The sequence below is a fragment of the Phialemonium atrogriseum genome, assembly GCF_030411735.1.
Source record: "Phialemonium atrogriseum strain 8032-3 unplaced genomic scaffold QBC33scaffold_9, whole genome shotgun sequence".
In the NCBI taxonomy this organism is placed as follows: Eukaryota; Fungi; Ascomycota; class Sordariomycetes; order Cephalothecales; family Cephalothecaceae; genus Phialemonium; species Phialemonium atrogriseum.
Window position 1 is genome coordinate 779,298 of NW_026848146.1, and position 18,351 is coordinate 797,648.

Genomic DNA, 18,351 nt, shown 5'->3' on the forward strand with positions numbered 1-18,351 from the left:
AGCCATCCGATGGTGACGAGCATCTCAGGGGTTTCTCCCCACCTCCCTTGAGCAGGTGGCGATTCCCTCGACTAGCAATCAATGCCTGGTCAGCCCTCGAACTTTCTGTGACGTACGTCTCTTCTGCCGTGGTGTGAATTCTGCCTATCCTCACTTCCTCGTCTCATCCGCTCCAAAACCTGGGGCCGGCAAATTGTGATGGTCGATGCTTCTCTTCGTGAAGCCGGGAAGGCAGACATGCTGCCGTGTCTCAACCAGGAACGAGGCACTGAGGAGTCGTTCGCTAGCCGGGAATTGTATTGTTGGCCTCGTCTCGTCCATGCCTTCGTCATCACCCCCTTCTTCCCTGACCTGGTCCTCAGCTACGCGTCACCCAGTCTGTCACTTCCATGCCTCCCGTGTCCGCTGGCTGATTCCTCGCTAGGGATGATCGATGCTGTGGTCTTGGCTCTAAAGATGTCAGTCACCTTCCTATTCTGCCCAAGACTTGGGGCCAATGCCGGCCGCTGAAGTTGCTCCCTTGTTTTCCAAACCTCAATCATAGTCTGTAGATAGTCAGCGGCCGGTCAATACTACTACTACGTTGCGCAACATCAAGGTAGGTTTTGGACCAAGGTGCCAACAAGGACAAAAGTAAAGTCCAGTCAGCTCTGGCAAAAGAAAATGAATACTAAAAATATAGTAGTCGGTCGTATGTTCCAAGCAGCATCTTTCTCTATTTTACCCCATAGCATGGGAAGCCATCTGGTCTCTCTCTTCGCCTTCGTGAATCTCGCACCTCTGCTTACATGGACAGCCCACGGGGAGTATGGGTATCACGAACAGGCGGGCAGCGCCAGTCCCATGACATGGCCCTTCTTCGCCCTAGGTCACTCACTCCTCAGCAGCCTCAGCCTCATCCCTGCTCTTCTTCCTCGCCTCCGCCTCCTTGGCCCACAGCTGCGCCCTGGCTGAGACGCGCTCCCTGCTCTTGGCATCCCCGTTCTGCTCCTCCCACTGCGCCCACCGCTTGAACCACCTCTTCGCCTTATCGGCCTTGAGGCCCTTGACCTTTGCGCCGCGCTCAAACACGTCGCGCACAACGGCCGGGTCCGCGGCCGCGCCGCCCGCCTTGGCGGCGGCGTGCGCCGACGCCTCGAGGTCGACCAGCTGGTTCCAGAGGTCGAACCTCTTGGGATACCCGGCCAGCAGACCCTCGAACAGCGTGCGCCCCTGCTCGGCGTCGCCGTTGGGCGAGTGGAACTCGAGCGCCGCGAACTTGACCATCAGCGGCAGGTAGTGCCGGTTGTCGAGCGCCTGCGTCGCCCGCTTCAGGAGCGCGCGCGCCCGCTCCGGCGCCCCCGCCGTCTTGTGCAGGAAGTCGGCGTAGTTCTCCCACACCCCGGGGCTCTTGGAGCCGAACTTCTTGGCGATGGTCTCGAAGAGTGCTTCGGCTTTCTATTGGGGGGTTGGTTAGAAAGTAAATCAAGGAAAAATAGAAATAGACCATGAAAGGAGAGGGTATCAACAAACATTATGCTTTCCGGCCCGGATGTAGATGCTGGCAAGCCTCTCGCGCACGACCTGCTCGTCGTTGTACGTGCAGGCGCGCTTGAACACCTGATCGACCGTCTCCTCGGTTCCGTAGGCGACCTCGAGGTTGAGGTAGGCGATCCAGACGTTCAGCTTGGCGGCCTCCTCGCGGATATTGATCATCTTGAGCGCCCGCTCCGCCACCTCTCTGGCCTTGGCGAGTTCGCTGACCTGCATCTGGAAGGCCATGTAGGCAATCCAGAGCTGCCAGTTGTCCGGCTGGCCGAGGAGGAGCCTCTCGTAATCGCTGGCCGTCTGCGGGCCGTGGGCATCCAGTTGCGCCGTCTTGTCTTCTTGAATCTGAGACGTCCGACGCTTTCTCCTCTTCGTCGAAACTCCCTCGTCGACAGCAGCAGCGCCACCAGCCTCGCCATCCTCCGCATCCAAGGCGGCGGCAGACCAATCAAACCCGCCGGCACTAAGTCCGGACAGGCCCTTTGGGGGCGCATCGGCCATGTCGACATCACTATCGGCGTCGCTGTCGTCGGATGCGAACTCGTCGTTGTCGGTACCTGTGATCACGATGGCGCCTCCGGTTCCACCCATAACTTCATCTTCGCTGCTGTCTTCGTCCGATTCCAGAGCTGCCCCGGCGTCCTCGTTATCGACACCCATGTCGCTATCGTCGTCATCATCCTCGAAGTACGAGGGCTTCAGACCCAGGTTGATCTTCTTGTTCTTGACATCCACCTTCAGGACGCGCGCTTTTACCACGTCGCCAGCGTTGTAGAGCTTTCTCGCATCCGGGACCGCGTTCTCGGCCATCTCGCTCCTGTGGCAGAGACCGGCAACATTGGCGGACCCGTCGATGTCGATGAACGCGCCGTACTCCTCGACCTTTCGGACCTTGCCGGCAACGACCTGTCCTTCCTTGAGGTCTGCGATGGTGAGGAGGGGCTTGAAATCCTTCTCGACCACCGAAGCCTTCAGACTGAGCCCTATGCGGCCGTCGGTCATCGAGGTTATCCGGCCCTTGACGACTTGGTCGACTTGGAACTCGTTCTTCCATTCTTTCAAGAATCTGTCTGAGAGGTCCCTGATCATGACGAAGCCGGTAATATCGCCACCGAGATTGACGAACACGCCTTTGTCGGAGACGTTCTTCACGAATCCTCGGACGATGTCTCCAACCTCGAGCTTGGAGGCCTTCGTGATCTCGCGATCCTTTACTGGAAGCGACGAGTTCAGCACCCGCGACGGTCGCGTCGAGAGCCGCATGCGCTTGTTGGGCTTGTCTACCTCGACAACCGATACCCGCACCATCTCGTTCTTTGTGTACTTCAACGGATTCGCCTCGTCGTAATCGTCTGCGAGATCGACCAGGTGGATCGGCCCAGCCAAGGAGTCGCTCAGCTTGACCATCAGCTGCCGGTCATTGATCTTGGTGACTCTACCAGTCAAGACAGTGTTCTGCTCGAGGTTTTCCCAGCTGAGGCTGTTGGCAGAGCCGGGAGACCGGGCCGAGAGGTCGAGGCGCCTGTTTTCCGCATCGACCGCGACCACTCGGACGCGGAGCGCCGAACCGATCGGGAAGCTGCCCTGGAGGTCCTGCAGCTGGGAGAGGTCGTCGGAAGCCTCGACGGAACTGATCCGCCCACGGACGTTCGGCGAGAGGTTCACCCACAGACAGTTGTTTCCGACATTATTCACAAAGCCCAGGTGGTAGGACCCGACTTCGAGCTTGTCAAATGACAAGGGCTGAGGAAGCTCGCCATCTTTCAAATCGCTTGGTCTGGCCGACAGCTCGAGGACGGAATGGGTTGATGACCGATGGCTGATTGGTAGGAAGCGGTGGTTACGAGCATCGTGAACGCCGAGAACTCGGACTCGCACAATTTGTTTGGTGTGGAACTGCTGCAATGGCGCCTTTGGTTCGGTCATCTCGTTCCATGCGTCGAATATCTGGGACACGTCGATCCGTCCCTGGATATTGTCTGCGAGCTTGACATTCAACTGGGTCTCCTTGACAGCCACAACCCTGGCCTTGGTGATTTTCCCAACTGTAATGTCTTCTATCGACACGATGGACTCGTCCAAAGGATTGGCCACCAGCGCCGCGCTCTCCTTCGGCTTGGTTGCCTTCTTAGCCTCCTCGTCTTCTGGCGAGGGGATAGAGACGACGAGTCGGCCATGCTCCCCGTCGACTGAGGAGATCTTGACTTTGACAGACTGGAACCTGTAAAGACCGAAGTCCTCTTTTCCTTGGGAGAGGCGCGGCATCAAGGACCGCGGCAACAGGGCGCTTAAACCTCCAGCGAACTGCACAAAGGCAGCAGTCGGGGTGATATTGCGGACAAACCCGCTGGCCTCGTTGCCGACCTTGGCGTCTTCGATGCTGCACAGGAGTTTCCCCTCTCGGGCGGCGCTGACCAGGCTTGGCTTCTGAGATAGCGTAATGGAGCGCCTGCCCTCATTCTTGTATATGACGACCAGCTCATTCAGTGTCTGCCCAACGTGGATTTTCTTCCACGCTGATCGGTTCTTGTTCATGGATTTATCTGTCAGGTGACCGACGGCTAGCATGGCCATCAGGGAGTTGTCGGATAGCTCGACGAAGACGTCGTCTTCGGTCTTCTGCGTAACCTTTGCCGAGACAATGTCTCCTAGCTTGAGATTCTTGAGTGCCATTTGCTTCTCAAGCCCGAATGCGTTGGGATCCTTGCAGGAAACGATCAAGCGTCTTTGATCAGGGTCAAAATTCAGGACATGAACACTGACAACTTGCCCAACACGGAAATGGTCCTTAGGATCGTGGATGTATGCCTCACTCATCTCCGAGACGGGCAAGAAGCCCCGAAGGCGCCCATAGAATTGGACAATCGCTCCCTTCTCCAGCACTCTAATGATGGTGCCCGGAGCTTGTAGGCCGACAGACAGCTCATCGAAGGACTTGATCGCGATTGCTTCCGAGTTGACAAGGGTCTTCTTCAGCGTAAGACGTAGTTGATGTTTGCTGGGATCTGTCGATAGGACTCGGGCCTTCACCTTCATTCCTTCTCGGAACTTCTTCTCTGGGTGTTGCAGGTGGACATCTGCGAGATGCATTTCAGGCACAAGCCCGGATATGCCTTCGGCGATCTTGACAGTAACGCCGCCCAACCCTTCTTTGTTGACGACAATCCGCTCAATAACACCGGAGACGACCTCTCCGACTGGGACGTCTTCGATCCGCAGGAAGGGCTGTTCGAGGACCGATTTCTCCAGGGAGATCATAAACGTGCCATCGAAGGCGTTGTACCCAACAACTCTTCCGGGGTGTGTCGAGCCGAGCTTGTAGGGGCCGCTGTTCTCGAATAACGCATCAATCTTCCCATCCTTCACCCGGGAGATGTGGACGAAGGCCGGAACTCCTTCAACGCCGACGTCCACGAAGAGTCCGATGTCAGGCTCAACCTTGCGAACGGTGCAAGTTTCAACAAGGGACGAGCTTGGCAGGACTGCAGAAGGCAGCACGGCCTTTCCATCCTTCTCCGTGGTCTTTGATGTCATTGAAAGGACATGGGGAAGAATCGAGATGCCTAACTTGGGGTTCTTCGCCGTTGGGAAGGTGCATATGACTCGGGCCTTTAGTCTCGAGGTCACTTTGTACTTCGCCTCGAGCTCGGTGCCATCGGGCCCAGCACCAGAGTGGACGATGTCGGCCGTGACGTCCAGGTGGCCTATGACCTTGCCCACAATTCCACGCTGGCTAACTTCTGAGACCAAGACGTCGACGACTGTGCCCGGAAGGAACGCGTCGATCGTAGAAGCCTCGGCAGGCCATTTCTTGGTGCTGCTGAGCTCCTTCTTGAGCGTGGTGAGCTGAGCAATCTTGCCGTTCGAAGCTCTACCGGTGACAAGACAAAGCACAACAGCACCAGGTTGCATCCTTTCTTCAGGTATGCTGCCGTCCAGCTGTTTCCTCGGCAGAAATCCTCGGATGCTCGAGTCCGCAATACCCAAATCCATGACGAACCCGTGGTCTTCAACGCTCGCAACTGAGGCCATGACGGTGCAATTGGGGACGACATTCTGATCTGACAGCCCGGAGTTGGCGTGCTCTGGTTGCAATGAGAGCTCAATGCGGCGTCTGGCCTTGCCTGATATTGCTGGCAAGGCGTCGTCGAGCGTAGACACAACGTAGGCTCGAAGATATTGACCCAGCTCGAAGAGAGAATTTGGATCTAGGCCACTGTCATCCTTCTCGCCATCACTGTCGGCGCCGTCCTCGTTCTCCTGGGAAGCCTGGGCCTGGATGCGGGCAGTGAGAGTCTCGGATACGGCAGCCAAGGAAACGTGGCCGACGATGTTGTTGGGTAGCGCTAATGCGATGTCGAGATCATTGATGGCGCAAACCTGGCCAAGGACAAGGGAACCCTTCACCAAACGCTGTGATTCTTTATTAGCATTAGGACTCCCGTGGGGGTCAGGAGAGCGGATAATACCTTGTAATTCAAGCTCTCGATCTTTACGGCATCTTCATCCCGAACTGGGAGATCGGGCCCTTTCTCTGTAGATTTCCGGCTCTTTCTCCTGGCTATCTTTTCTCCCTGCTTGGCCGACACCGCAGCCTCTTGCTCGAAAAGAACGTCTTTCTTGGCCTGGATTTGGATTTGCTTGTGCTCGAGAGGGGACAGAACGCTCCCGCCTCCTCTGGGGAACAGTGGCTCCTCTTCCTTCAACCGAGAAATCACAGGCGCATCTTCGGCTTTCGAGGTGGGAGCCTTCTCTTCCGTGGAGGTGGGCTTCCTCTCCTGCTTCGCCGGCTTCTCAGACTTGGTGCGCTTCGACGGTCGGGGTTCGGAGCTGGTCTTGCTCGATTTGGGGGCAGAAGGGCCCCCGGGGCCGCCTTTGCGCTTCAGTGAGCTCATGATGGCGTCGGACAGCTCGAGGAGACGCAATTGCAAAATTCGAGGGTTTCCCTTCCTTGAGCTTCGAGGTACTGAATTGTCTCCCACTTCTTCAAGGATGCACCTACCCACCGAAGAAAATTTCGGGTGGAGCAACGCGATAACGATAAGATAAAAAGGAACCTGGAACCCCCAAAAGTTTATCCGCTTCCGTCAAAGTCGGCGGCCCGCCCGGGCCAAGGGTGCGGGTCCGGCGCCGGGCCTTGGTTGGATCCACCTACAACCGGTTTGGCACGCACGTTTTATTCATGTCCTCCGTTACGTTGCCTAGGTACCTAGATGCCTATGAATATACAATTTTAACCGCTGCCAATGATAACCCCTTTGACGTAGCTGGGTGGCACAAGGAAATCAGTAGCATAAAGCAGTAGGTGGGTTTCCCCCTGTCTCTTGCATTTCAATCACCGCAGTCCACGTCGCTGTTATGTGTCAAAGGTGACCGACCCTATGGTTATCATATTCCCAAAACAAACGTAACCAAGAAACCAGTACAAACGTGCAGGACCAAGCCACCGACGGTTCTATCCAAGCCAAATAATATAAGGGTGTTATGCTCGCAAGGCAGCTGAAAACTGGAGCGATAATAAACAGAGCAGCAGTAAAGGTGAGGAAACCGAATCCGAATAAAGAAGAGACTAGCTGTCAAGCAAATATCGAAAATGCTGAGCGCTCAGAAAAGCCACTGACTGCAGCGGCAGTCTCTCATTGAAAACCTTGGTGCTAGTGTAAGTGGCGGAAGCTGGTTCATGACGTCTTTGGTGCTGTCAGGCGGGTACCTGTATGAATTCATGCAGCCCTATATCTCCAATTTCTAGGCGTAGCACTAGGAAATCAAGTATTGGGTAAACCTAGGCAATGCCTCTTCAAGTCCACACTATAAGTAAGTTCACCTATCAAACTCTAAGTGTATTCAAACCCGCCTTTTTTGAGGTTGGGTGAGAGGTCGAGTGCAAACCGTTGGCAATAGTGACCTATAGGTGCCCACTATCGGAGGCCTTATCGGAGAGGCGGGATATTGGAGTTCAGAGACGCCACGCGTGCCTGCATCCCGTAAGGCAACGAAACAAAGCACCCCAGCTTGTGCTGATTGATGATGCGTCCTAGACTTATTTAGTGTCTGCCCGACTGTTAACTGTCGACACCACAAATCGCTTTCTTCAACATGGGTCCTAGAAAGCGTGCAAAGCCCAATCCAGCAGAGGCCAGCTCAGCCAGTCTCCCAACCACCATGCCATCCCAGCCGAGCACTGCGTCACAGGCCAGTTCGGCGTCAACAGCAAATGCCACAACCAGCCCTGGGACACCGTTACCATCCCAGCAAGATGAGCCTGCTCATTCCGGAGGCTCGGCTCAGAAGCCATCTCAGCAGGTAAGATCTGGCTGGGGGTCTGCCCTTCATTTTGCGACCACCGCTCACCAGCTCTCTAGGTCCATAAGACGCGAAGCTGGTACGGGTCCTGGCCGCGAGCTCCCAAATCCACAGCCTCTACTCAAGTTGCACGGGAAACTATACTGGGAGGGACAACAAAACCCAAAGCGACTGCAGACTTCAGCCGCTTCGACACGAAGAGAGCTACAGACTCTGCGAGCCTCGACAGTACGACTTCGTTACCGAACATACCCGAGAATGGAAAGGACACGGAGGGTGGGGATCAGGAAGATTCGGGGAGCGCACAGGATAATGCATCAACAGTCCAGGCCAACGGCGAACCTCCGCAGCCTGACGTTCCCGTTCCTGATAGCGGCGGAGGCGCCATGGAGACAGACAGAGAGCAGCAACCACCTCCTCCGACGGAGCCACAGCGGCCATCGACCTCCTCTGGGTGGCTAGGGTGGATTTGGTCGCCATCAACACCGGGACAGCCACAGCCTATAGCTCCGGAACCCACCCCTGCGGAACTGGAAAATGAGGCGGATAAGGAGGAGGCAGCTGAAGGGGTAGTTTCGGCGCCACCTGCAGAGCCGGTCACAGAGCCGGTCCCAGAGCCGGTTGCCCAGGCCTCTCTTCAGGACCAGCAACAGTCGGCACGCGAAAGTTCCTGGTTCGGGTTCTGGCCATCGAGAGGTACAGATCAGGCTGCTGCACCGAACACGCCTGCTTCTGCAGCAGGGTCGAATCAACCAGCCGAGCCCGTCAGTGGCCCCGAAGACGTGGTGATGGAGGATGCGCCCCCTGTCCAACTACCCGATCCTCCACCCCCAAAGGCTGGCTCGACGTGGGCATTTTGGTCGAGAGACTCCGGCCCGAGTTCTGTGAGGACGCCAGCGACGCAGCAAGAGGAAGGGCAACTGGCAGTGATGGGCGAGACCTCCGAAACGCATCCAAGGCGGTCGGGCTCGATCGCGATGAAGGGCGCTCCTCCGAAGGAGCCACCGTTGAAGGCAGCGGACAAGGACGACCAGTCGAAACCAGCGACCCCGTTGGTCAAGGAGAGTTCGTCCAAAAAGAGTAAGAGGGTCCGCCCACAGTCGATGGATATTGATGAGCGCTCGCCTTCACGGCCGAGCACACCGAAATCCGACTCGACATCTAAGGCCGGACCTGCCAAGACTCCCACGTCTGTCAAGACTGCGGTGCCGAACCTATTACTCCCTTCATTCGGTAGTACGTATCGGATGAAGAAGAATCCTTCCATCCTCAAACAGCTCGCACAGCTTGCACAGCTACTCTTGCGGTCCCAACAGGCACCCGCGAACCATGTCTTCATCTCGAACGAACCGCCCAGGGTCAAGAAGGCCCTGGCCATAGGCATTCACGGGTTGTTTCCAGCCAACTATCTGCGGCCCATGATCGGACAGCCGACGGGGACCTCGATCAAGTTTGCCAACCACTGCGCCGAGGCTATCAGGAGGTGGGCCGACAGCCACGGCTGCGAAACGTGCGAGATCGAGAAGGTGGCTCTCGAGGGCGAGGGGAGGATCGCCGAACGGGTGGAGAACCTGTGGAAGCTCCTGCTCAACTGGATCGAGCATATACGCAGTGCAGACCTGATCATCCTGGCGTGCCACTCCCAGGGTGTTCCGGTCACGATCATGCTGCTCGCCAAGCTCATCGAGCTTGGCATTGTGACGAATGCGAGAATCGGCGTGTGTGCCATGGGTAAGCAGTGGTCTAATTGTGAATACTGGTTGAGCTGCCTAGCTAACGTTGCTGTAGCTGGCGTGTCCCTCGGCCCGTTTCCAGACTACCGGTCCGGTATGGGAATTCTCATGGGCTCGGCGGGCGAGCTGTGGGAGTTCTCCAAGCCTGAGAGCGAGATATCGAAGAGGTTGGAGGAGTCTGTGAAGGCGGTGCTAAATTACGGCGCGCGGATCACTTACATTGCGAGTATGGACGACCAATTGATTCCCATGGAGGTACGTTCGAGCTTTAGTATTCCCCCCCCAGACTGCTCGTGGCACATGCTAACCGTCTTTGCTACATAGTCTGCGCTTTATTCGCCAGCCAACCACCCCTATATCTACCGATCAGTTTTCATCGACTGTCGGATCCACGCCCCCGATTTGTAGGCATAATCTCATCCCAGTTTTTCCTTCTCTACGCCGAGATATACCTGCTGACCGTGACTCTCTTAGCATCGCAAATCTTGTTGGCTTTGCCCTGAAGTTGCGGAACCTCGGCGTGACCGATCACGGACTCATCAGGGAACTCTCAGTCCCGCTTGCTGGCAGCCTTTACTCTGGCGAGGGCCACTCACGGTTATATGACGACGAGCAGGTCTACGAGTAAGCCCAGCGTTTCCATTTCCCTCCTTGCGAACCCCCTCCCCTTTTTCTTTTCCCTTCGCACCCCCTCAAACCACTCCCCACGCTAACAAACAAAGCCTCGCCGTAACCCACGCCCTAGAAACGACAGACGTCACCGGAGCCCGATGCGAGATACAACAGCGACCAACGCAGCAGCAACAACAGCAAAGCGGAAGCAACAGCAGCAACAGCAGCAGCAGTAGCAACAACCCGTATCACCTGCCGTGGATCATGCGCGGCCTCCTGGAGGAGGAGTTCGTCCGCTCAGAGCTCGGCGCCGAGACGGCGGACCTGCTGGCGCAGTTCGACGACTGGAAGCCCGTCACCAAGGCGCTTAAGGATGTCAAGTACCGGCTTGAGGCTGTTAGGTCGAAGCTGTGAGGGTTTTGTTTTCTTTCTTCTTTGCAAGCGGTGGTGTTTTGTTTTTATCCTTGTCTTCTTGTTCGGGACAGGGGAGAGGGGGGGAGGATGGCGCCTAATCTAGACTGGTAGATGTGTTTAGAGATCGATACCCGGGTGTGGATGGCTCACCCTATTTTCTGGACGTCCGATATCTGACTATGACATGGCACGCGAGGCTTCACTTGCGAGGTTCGCCTGTGTGCAGATACGCAGGCCAGGGATATTTTCCATGGTATGGGGTTCTTGGTGTAACTGTCTTTTCTTCTACTGTACAACAGAGAGAGTCTATATTTACAAATGTGAACGGACATTGTATTTTGATACAACCCTTCTATATCCCATTCCGTGATAAACCTCCCCTCCCCCTCAATCTTCCCGAAATGTTGACTTACAATAACAAAGTTCCAAAACGGGGGCTGATTACTGGGTCTGCCTCCCCCTCACCGCCGCCCCAGCTGCCAGCGGTAGATCATATCCTGGATCTCGTCCCACCCGAGCTGCCGGGCGCTCGCGCCTCCGCCGTGGACCTGGGCCTCCTGGAGGACGACGGTCGGGGCGCCGCTCCCGCGGCCCGGGTTCCCGGCGAGGCCGCCGAGGACCTCGGAGGCGACGCGGCGGAGGTCGGCGACGGAGAGGTCGGCGATGCGGCGGGTCATCTCGAGGACGGGGATCTTGCGGCCGTGGACCTGGACCTGGCGGCCGAGGTCCTCGAGCTCGACCATGCGGCTCTCGAGGTTCATCAGCAGGCTGCTGCGCAGCTGGTTCTTGGCCCGGGCGACCTCGACGGGGCCGAGGGCCGAGAAGCCCGTGTCGAGCGTCAGGGCGCGCAGCTCGCGGCACATGACGTCGAGCATCTTGGCGGTGCGGCCCGGGTAGCACGAGGCGGCGATGCCGAAGAGGCCCGAGTCGGCGTAGCTGTGGTTGAAGGCGACGCACGACTCGACCCAGCCGTGCTGGTTGAGCACGTTGGTGTACAGCCGCGAGTACATGCCCTTGCCCGGCCCGCCGGCCGAGAAGGAGCCGCCCCCGCCGAGGAGCGTCTGCAGCGTCGCGAGGGCGTAGATGTCGTCCGACGAGATGGGGAGGCCCTCGAAGGCGAGGTGGATGTGGGTGAAGGTGGGGAGGTTGGGGTTGAGCGGCGGCGGCTGCGGGGGCAGCGAGAGGAACCCGCCCGTGTAGTGGGCTGGCCTGTGGAGGTCATCGGTAGTGACCGGGGTCGGGGCCGAGGGGAGAACGGAAGCCTTGTTGGCGGCCGAGGTGGAGAGGTTCTTGAAGAAGGGTATCTTGGATAACAGCTTGGACGGCTGCTGGGGGGTAGGAGGCGAAGATGTCGTCGAAGCATCCGACAGCGATGCTTCCGATGTTCCGCTGCTTTCCGATGCAGGTGACTCGATGGACGTCTCGGATCCCGTCCTGGACAGGGCCGGACGTTCCGAGGCCTTCATGTCGCCAAAGTATTGCTCCGTCAGCTTCACAGCTTCGGTGTGGGGCACGCCGGCAAATGCGACAACTATCCTCTCCGGCCTATAGAAAGTGTCTCTGTAGGCCTGGATGACGTCCCTGTTGATGACACCCAGCCTCTCCTTCGGGCAGAGCAGCGGATTGCCCAGCGTGTTGTCTTTGAAGGCAGCCATATGGACGAGCTCTGGCAGTATCAGCTCTGGCTTGGACCAGATCTCCTTCACCTCGTACTCGGCCGTTTCGAGTTGCTGCTGTATCTCCTCGTCGGTGAGACTCGGGTTCCGGATGGTTTCCGCAAGTAATCCGATCGTCGTCGGGATAGCCGAGTTGAAGGTCGCAGCCTGGTACATCATCGACTCTCTTGATGATGCACACTGGATGTTCCCCCCCAGCTGCTCGACTGCTTCCAGCATATCGTCGGCAGAGCGGTTCTCTGTCGACTTGAAGGCTAACCGGTCCATTATATGGCTCGTGCCACGGAGGTACTCGTTCTCGTACCGAGACCCGGCGTCAATGTAGACACCGACGCCAGAGAAGGCGTCTGGGAGGTCCTCGGAAGCCACTCGAACTCCATTGGGCAAAGTGGTAATCTTGTCGAGTTCCGTCGGTTCCTGCGCAGAATGTCAGATATCAGTCCGTCACTTGGATCGCGTCATCAAACTTGCCCTTGATTTGGGGGTGACGATGGTGGCGAGGGCGCGAACGCCCGACGGCCGCTGAGCGCTTCTACATGTTGAACATGACGGACGTATTTGGGATGCGAGCCTCGCAGCCCGCATTGTTCGTAGCATGGTTGAGATCTGCTTGAAGCCTTCTCAGTCCGATCATGCTTGGTAGAATCGTGATCGGCTTGTGGAACCCATCGGCGGCGATAAAAATGGTTATCTTATCGGCTGAACGCCTCTTTAATTGAATATGATTCCGATTGATAAATTTCGTACCCGTATAATTACATGTAGTCTGCCATAACCAACCATCGCTGTCGCCTGTGAAACCACCTGCCAGAAAACCCCCAGCCCGATCCCACCTGCAGCGCACAGCAAGGCGCCTACGCAATTGTTAGATATGCGGCTCAAGTGGGAAGTATGTTTAAATCCTGCCGACTTCCGTCGCTGTCAGCTTATGGATCGGCATGAGGCTTGGCTCAGCGCCCAAGCCTTGGGACCACAGCGTGGGTGGCCTTCGGCCAGTGAAACTACCATACTTGAAAGCACCAGGGACTAGGCACCAGGCATAGGCACCAAGTGTACTGAAATACGAAAGCAACGGAGGCCCAAAGGCGTGGCAAATCCCGCCAATCCTCTGGGCGATGCAGTTATGTCGATCACCCGTAAGCCTCGTGTTTTCCCCACAGAAGAACGCTACACGCCCTACCTCCGCGGTAGCCACAAAGTTACCGGCCTCCTGGTGTCCGGCAGTGCAAGAGCCATGTAGTTAATGGTTTATTTTTAGATATTCTTCTTGGGACTGAGCGCAGCTGAACTAACAGGAGACAAATGCTGGCGTCCTTAGTGGACACACGTAGACACACTTTGTCACCTGACTTGACCTTATAGTAGTCCAACCTGGAGGATGACCCTGTATTACCCGTTTTTGAGGTCTGAGGACTTGCCTGGCTCACCCTGGTTGGTGTGCTTATTGGTCCTTGCTGAGGTTGGATTCATTGTCTGATGTCATCCTGGGCTTGGGCGAAGGCGGACACGAGCTTCCCCTTTGCGAAGGCGGTAGTCGGTGGAAGATGATGACGACGGCTGCCGAGAGACCCGACTCGAGAGCGCTTCCGTTCAGGTATAAAGAGCATCCTCTGGTCCCAACTTGTGGCAGTATGTCTCTCCTCATCAGCAAGCAAACAAACATCATCGAGCTCAAGTTCATCCAGTTCCAGTACCAGATCAGAACCTCGCCCTGAAGCACAGCATCCTCTTAAGACGCCATCCAAGATGAAGTTCCTCGCCGTTGTCGCCACCCTCGCCGCCACTGCCCTGGCCGCCCCATCTGAGCGCCAGCAGCGCGACTCATGCACGCCGGGCTGGTACCGCTGCGATGCCAACGGCAAGGCGATAGACGTGTGCGACGCCGAGGGCAATTGGCTGGTGGCCGGGCCATGCCCGGACGGAACCGTATGCGACTACCTCCCCCAGAACGGGTTCAGCCTGCCGTTCTGCGTCAACCCGCCCGCCGAGAAGCGCGACCCAACGCCCCCGGCTTGCAAGCCGGCGACCTATACCTGCGCCAACAACGCGACTAGTGGGGCGGATGGTATACAGGTCTGCGATACCCAGAGCACTTGGCAGGTGAGTGAGGCCGATTCGTGGCCAGGCGGCCCCGCCCATTTGCAGTACAGTCGTCACTAACCAGAGTCCTTTCTTGCCCAGTATGTCGGCGACTGCCCCAAAGACTCGCACTGCGAGTACTTCCCTAGCGGCATCCCCTTCTGTGTCGCCAACTAGATGGGAACGGGCGTCGAGGCGGAGAGCTATACTCTGGGAGTTCGCTAATTTGATTTCGGGATCCGGCAAGAATCTCCTGCCGGCGGGCACTTGTATGGCATTGCCGTTCGTTGCTGTAGTTCGATGATAGAAAGAATCCAGTTCACTTGAACCAAGAGAGCACACCTCAAAATTACCGCCAAGAAAAAGAGTCATTCCAGAAGGTGGCGAAAAGCAACCTGATACCTGCCCTGAGTCGTTGCCCCTTATTTATGTAATCAGAGACAGGCCTAAGGCCGCAAGCGTACAGTCCGTCGCTAGTTCTTAAGAAGCTGAAGGCCTGGAAAATGGGACGAAAGGATGCAAGAGTCAAGAGAAAACCTTGAAGTGATTGGAGGATTACTTGGCCTTGTAGGTACTGTACATAGGTTTGCATTGGATGGTCGGATGAAAATCATGAAATACTGGTGTCGAGATAAGCTTTGAGATCCGCAAAGGTGAGTCTCGAGTTTGATAGGGCAGTTTAAACATATGATTGCCAGCTGGCAAAGACGTCCCGGCCCGTCACGGAAAAAACCTTCGTTGGGCGACAAAATTACCCCTATGCTACCTAGATCATTGTGATGGTGCAGCAGCGACTGGGAGAGGAAAATAACCAAGTCAAGTGTCTCATTCCACAAGAGTACAGATACGTAAGTTAGCAGTATCTGAGACTCTGCCTCAAGCAATCCCCGGTCCTCCCTCCTACCATTTCCGTCCTGGATTTCTCTTGTTTGTCGGCAAAACCTGCTGTGCCGCAATCAGTGCACGACTAAAATTAGCGCACTTGTGACCTACGTAGTTCGTAATTAGTGTAAATATATGCACCCGGCTGAGCCAAGGGTCAGGGTCAAGGCACCAAGGGCTTCTGAAACAAGATTCGCCTGCGGCCCTGGACAAGCAAGTTCCTTCCCCCCTGGTTGGGCTCGCTCCCGTGTATCCCTTGCGTTGCGATACTTGCCTTGACGATTTGTTTGCCAGAAATTCACCTCGCCATTGAATTAGCAAGACCGATGCCAGGTGAAGCGCCAAAAGGAAGCCCAAGAAGACGTGCTGCAAGAGCGAGCCAGGGGAACCTGGAAGGCAATACAAAGTTAGACCCCCGCATACATATCCGCACATGGTACAGTACATGCCTACCTCCCTGAGAACTGACAGGCCGCCGATCGTTTGATCCCGTCTTCTCGTCTCGGCTGCCTGTGTATTATATTATTATTTCGCTCTTCCCTCCGCTACGCAAACGCCAAAACCCTAGAGGCGGCTCCGTTACGCTGCTGCGGACTTTCAATGTTCACCCAATCCGCCGCAGTGCCCACCTCGCCGGGCTTCATTGGAAGCACAACAACCGTCACCACTTCCCCAGCGTCACCGACCTCGAGGACCAGCCGGCTACGGGGCCTCAGTTACCTAAGGAACTACACTCAAACTCATCTCTTGTCGCGAGAGCAGTCACCTCAACATCAGCAGCAGAATCAGAATCAGCATCAACATCACTCAGCAGCCAGCCCGTCCGCCATCTCAAACCACAACCCCAACCCGTTTGATTCCTCGTCCCACTCGTCTTTTACAAACCCCATCGACCTCGCGCGATCAGCTTCTGATTCGCCTCTCGCAAGCACGGCTACCACCAACCCCCCGCCCGCACGATCGAGTCGCTTCTCGCTGCTGACCCCGGGCTCCCATCCTCTTGCCTCGCCGCTAGAGCCGTCTAGATCGGCACCGTCGCCGACCGTGGCAGCTGGGGAAGAGTCGACTGTGTCTACCGACCGAACTACAGAACAGGCATCCTCGGCCGCCTCCTCAGCAGGCCCGGCGGCTACCACCATGACGAGGACACGATCGGCAACGGCGTGCGACGTCGTCAGAAGCAACAGCTCGGCGAACATCGACGTCCTGCCGTCGATCCGCTTCAGCACGTTCTACGACCCCCGAGCGCCACGCCCATCCCTGACGTTTACTCCCGTTTCTCGTACCCTCCCAACAGGGAGCGAGGTCATCCGCGTGGGACGATACTCGGAACGTGACAGCCAGCCAAACATACCGCCAAACATACCGTCCGCCGCTCCCGTCGGCTTCAAAAGTAAGGTTGTCAGTCGGCGCCACTGCGAGTTCTGGTACGAGGACGGCAAGTGGTTCATCAAGGACGTCAAGAGCAGCTCGGGGACGTTCCTGAACCACATCAGGCTCAGCCCGCCGGGCACCGAGTCCAAGCCCTTCCCCATCAACGATGGCGATATCGTGCAGCTGGGCATCGACTTCAAGGGGGGCGAGGAGATGATTTTCCGCTGCGTCAAGATGCGGCTGGAGTTGAACCGTGGATGGCAGAGCAAGCTGAACACCTTCAAGTGAGTCTCCCAGGACATCCCACGATCGATCGTGTTGCAGGTGCCATGTCGGTGTGGCCGTGTTGAACACTCTAGACTAACAGGCATCTAGTATGACGACGCATAAGCGGTTACGGAACATGACGGCGAGTTCTGGAAATGGAGCTGCGGAACAGTCCTACTCGCAGGATTGTTCGATATGCCTCAACAGTATTGCTGTATGTTTTAGGTTCTCCCCTCCTCGGATATTGCCATTCGCTGACCTCCAATTCGAACAGCCCTGCCAATGTCTCTTCGTCGCACCGTGCTCCCACACCTGGCACTACAAATGCATCAGATCGCTCCTCTCCTCCCCGTCCTATCCAATCTTCATATGCCCAAACTGCCGCGCAGCCGCCGACCTAGAAGCCGAAGTGGAAGACCCCGAAGAATGGGAACAACTGGACTCGGACGACGCGGGGAACGACCAAGCCGGCGGGGCCGAGCTCGCGGTCGTCGACAGCGGGACGAGTTCGGGGACGAGCGTCCCCGCCGCGACCGCCCCTCGAAAGTCTCGAGAGCCGTCGATGGGCGTGCTGATCCTACGGCAGTCCGCAGCATTAGCGGCGGCGTCAGCCCCGCCGGCACAGGCGCAGCCTCCGCCGCCGGACCCGATGGACGTGACCATGCAGCTCGACTCGCCGCCGCAAGAAGAAGAAGAAGAGGAAGAGGAGGAGGAGGAGATGCCCGACCACCACCCCGCCGACAGGCCCGACACACCGCCGTCAGACGCCGCCGACAACCTCGCCCCGTACGGCACCCCGGTGTCCCACCACGCCACGTCGGACCCCGTCCCGATACCCTCGTCGGCAGCAGCCGCGGCGGCGGCGAGGACTCCGTCGCCAACGACGACGGGGACGGCGAACGGCCGCGCCAACGCCAACGCCACGGCGCTGAGCGGGCCCGAGGGCCCCATCACGCCGCGCAACGACGCCGGCCCCTGGGTCTTTGACGGCAGCGGGGTCAGGATGCGTGGCGGCGAGGCGGCCGCGGTCGGGCATGGGCATGGGCACGGGCGTGCTCAGGCGCTTGCGCAGGCGCAGGTCATTAGTCTTGATGCTGCGGCTAATGGGGATGGTATGGACCTTAATGGTGCATAGGTGGGAAGGGGGGTTGGAGGATTTAATTTATTTGGGTTTTCTTTTTCTTTTTTGGCATGGCATGGCATGGCATTGCATGGCGTGGTTTGTGGTTCGTGGTGTGGGCGGAGATGACGAGGAGGAAAGATAGGAGAAGTTTGGATGGAGGCTGGTTATCTGTCACGGCGGACCTGGCTAACTGTGTTTCTCTCTGACATCGTTGTTTGCTGTGGCGGTTGTCGTTGCACATTAACCGGCGTGATGGGAAGGTTCATTCTTGGATGGAAGGCCAGGGGGTTGGTCGGATTCCCTTTCTTTTAACAATAATACGCAACATACCTACCTACCTTGCTGCCCACATGCTCGGCAC

General features: G+C 57.2%; 5 protein-coding genes across 5 annotated transcripts; 3 read left to right on the top strand and 2 right to left on the bottom strand.

The window, feature by feature from the left end:
• Positions 1–575: 575 nt before the first annotated feature.
• On the bottom strand, positions 576–6,566 carry QBC33DRAFT_535444 (rRNA bio proteinsis protein rrp5). Its single transcript, XM_060427628.1, has 3 exons — positions 5,997–6,566; positions 1,513–5,940; positions 576–1,437 (listed from the first exon to the last, which is right to left on the bottom strand). Exons 1-3 carry the CDS (start codon positions 6,420–6,422, stop codon positions 874–876), a joined length of 5,418 nt encoding a protein of 1,805 aa, XP_060284790.1. The 5' UTR covers positions 6,423–6,566; the 3' UTR covers positions 576–873.
• Positions 6,567–7,511: 945 nt separating this feature from the next.
• Positions 7,512–10,933, top strand: QBC33DRAFT_535450 (uncharacterized protein). Its single transcript, XM_060427629.1, has 6 exons — positions 7,512–7,830; positions 7,890–9,561; positions 9,619–9,818; positions 9,888–9,967; positions 10,038–10,187; positions 10,286–10,933. Exons 1-6 carry the CDS (start codon positions 7,624–7,626, stop codon positions 10,587–10,589), a joined length of 2,613 nt encoding a protein of 870 aa, XP_060284791.1. The 5' UTR covers positions 7,512–7,623; the 3' UTR covers positions 10,590–10,933.
• On the bottom strand, positions 10,834–12,988 carry QBC33DRAFT_610470 (peptidase M16 inactive domain-containing protein). Its single transcript, XM_060432414.1, has 2 exons — positions 12,737–12,988; positions 10,834–12,682 (listed from the first exon to the last, which is right to left on the bottom strand). Exons 1-2 carry the CDS (start codon positions 12,860–12,862, stop codon positions 11,051–11,053), a joined length of 1,758 nt encoding a protein of 585 aa, XP_060284792.1. The 5' UTR covers positions 12,863–12,988; the 3' UTR covers positions 10,834–11,050.
• Positions 12,989–14,011: 1,023 nt separating this feature from the next.
• On the top strand, positions 14,012–14,521 carry QBC33DRAFT_514164 (uncharacterized protein; the record flags this gene model as incomplete). The annotated part of the gene is made up of 2 exons (XM_060426033.1): positions 14,012–14,365; positions 14,447–14,521. The coding sequence occupies 2 exons, from the start codon at positions 14,012–14,014 to the stop codon at positions 14,519–14,521; spliced, it is 429 nt and encodes a 142-aa protein (XP_060284793.1).
• An 847-nt stretch (positions 14,522–15,368) lies between these two features.
• Positions 15,369–18,254, top strand: QBC33DRAFT_383467 (uncharacterized protein). The gene is made up of 3 exons (XM_060424079.1): positions 15,369–16,884; positions 16,976–17,081; positions 17,142–18,254. Exons 1-3 carry the CDS (start codon positions 15,827–15,829, stop codon positions 18,000–18,002), a joined length of 2,025 nt encoding a protein of 674 aa, XP_060284794.1. The 5' UTR covers positions 15,369–15,826; the 3' UTR covers positions 18,003–18,254.
• The last annotated feature ends 97 nt before the right edge of the window (positions 18,255–18,351 follow it).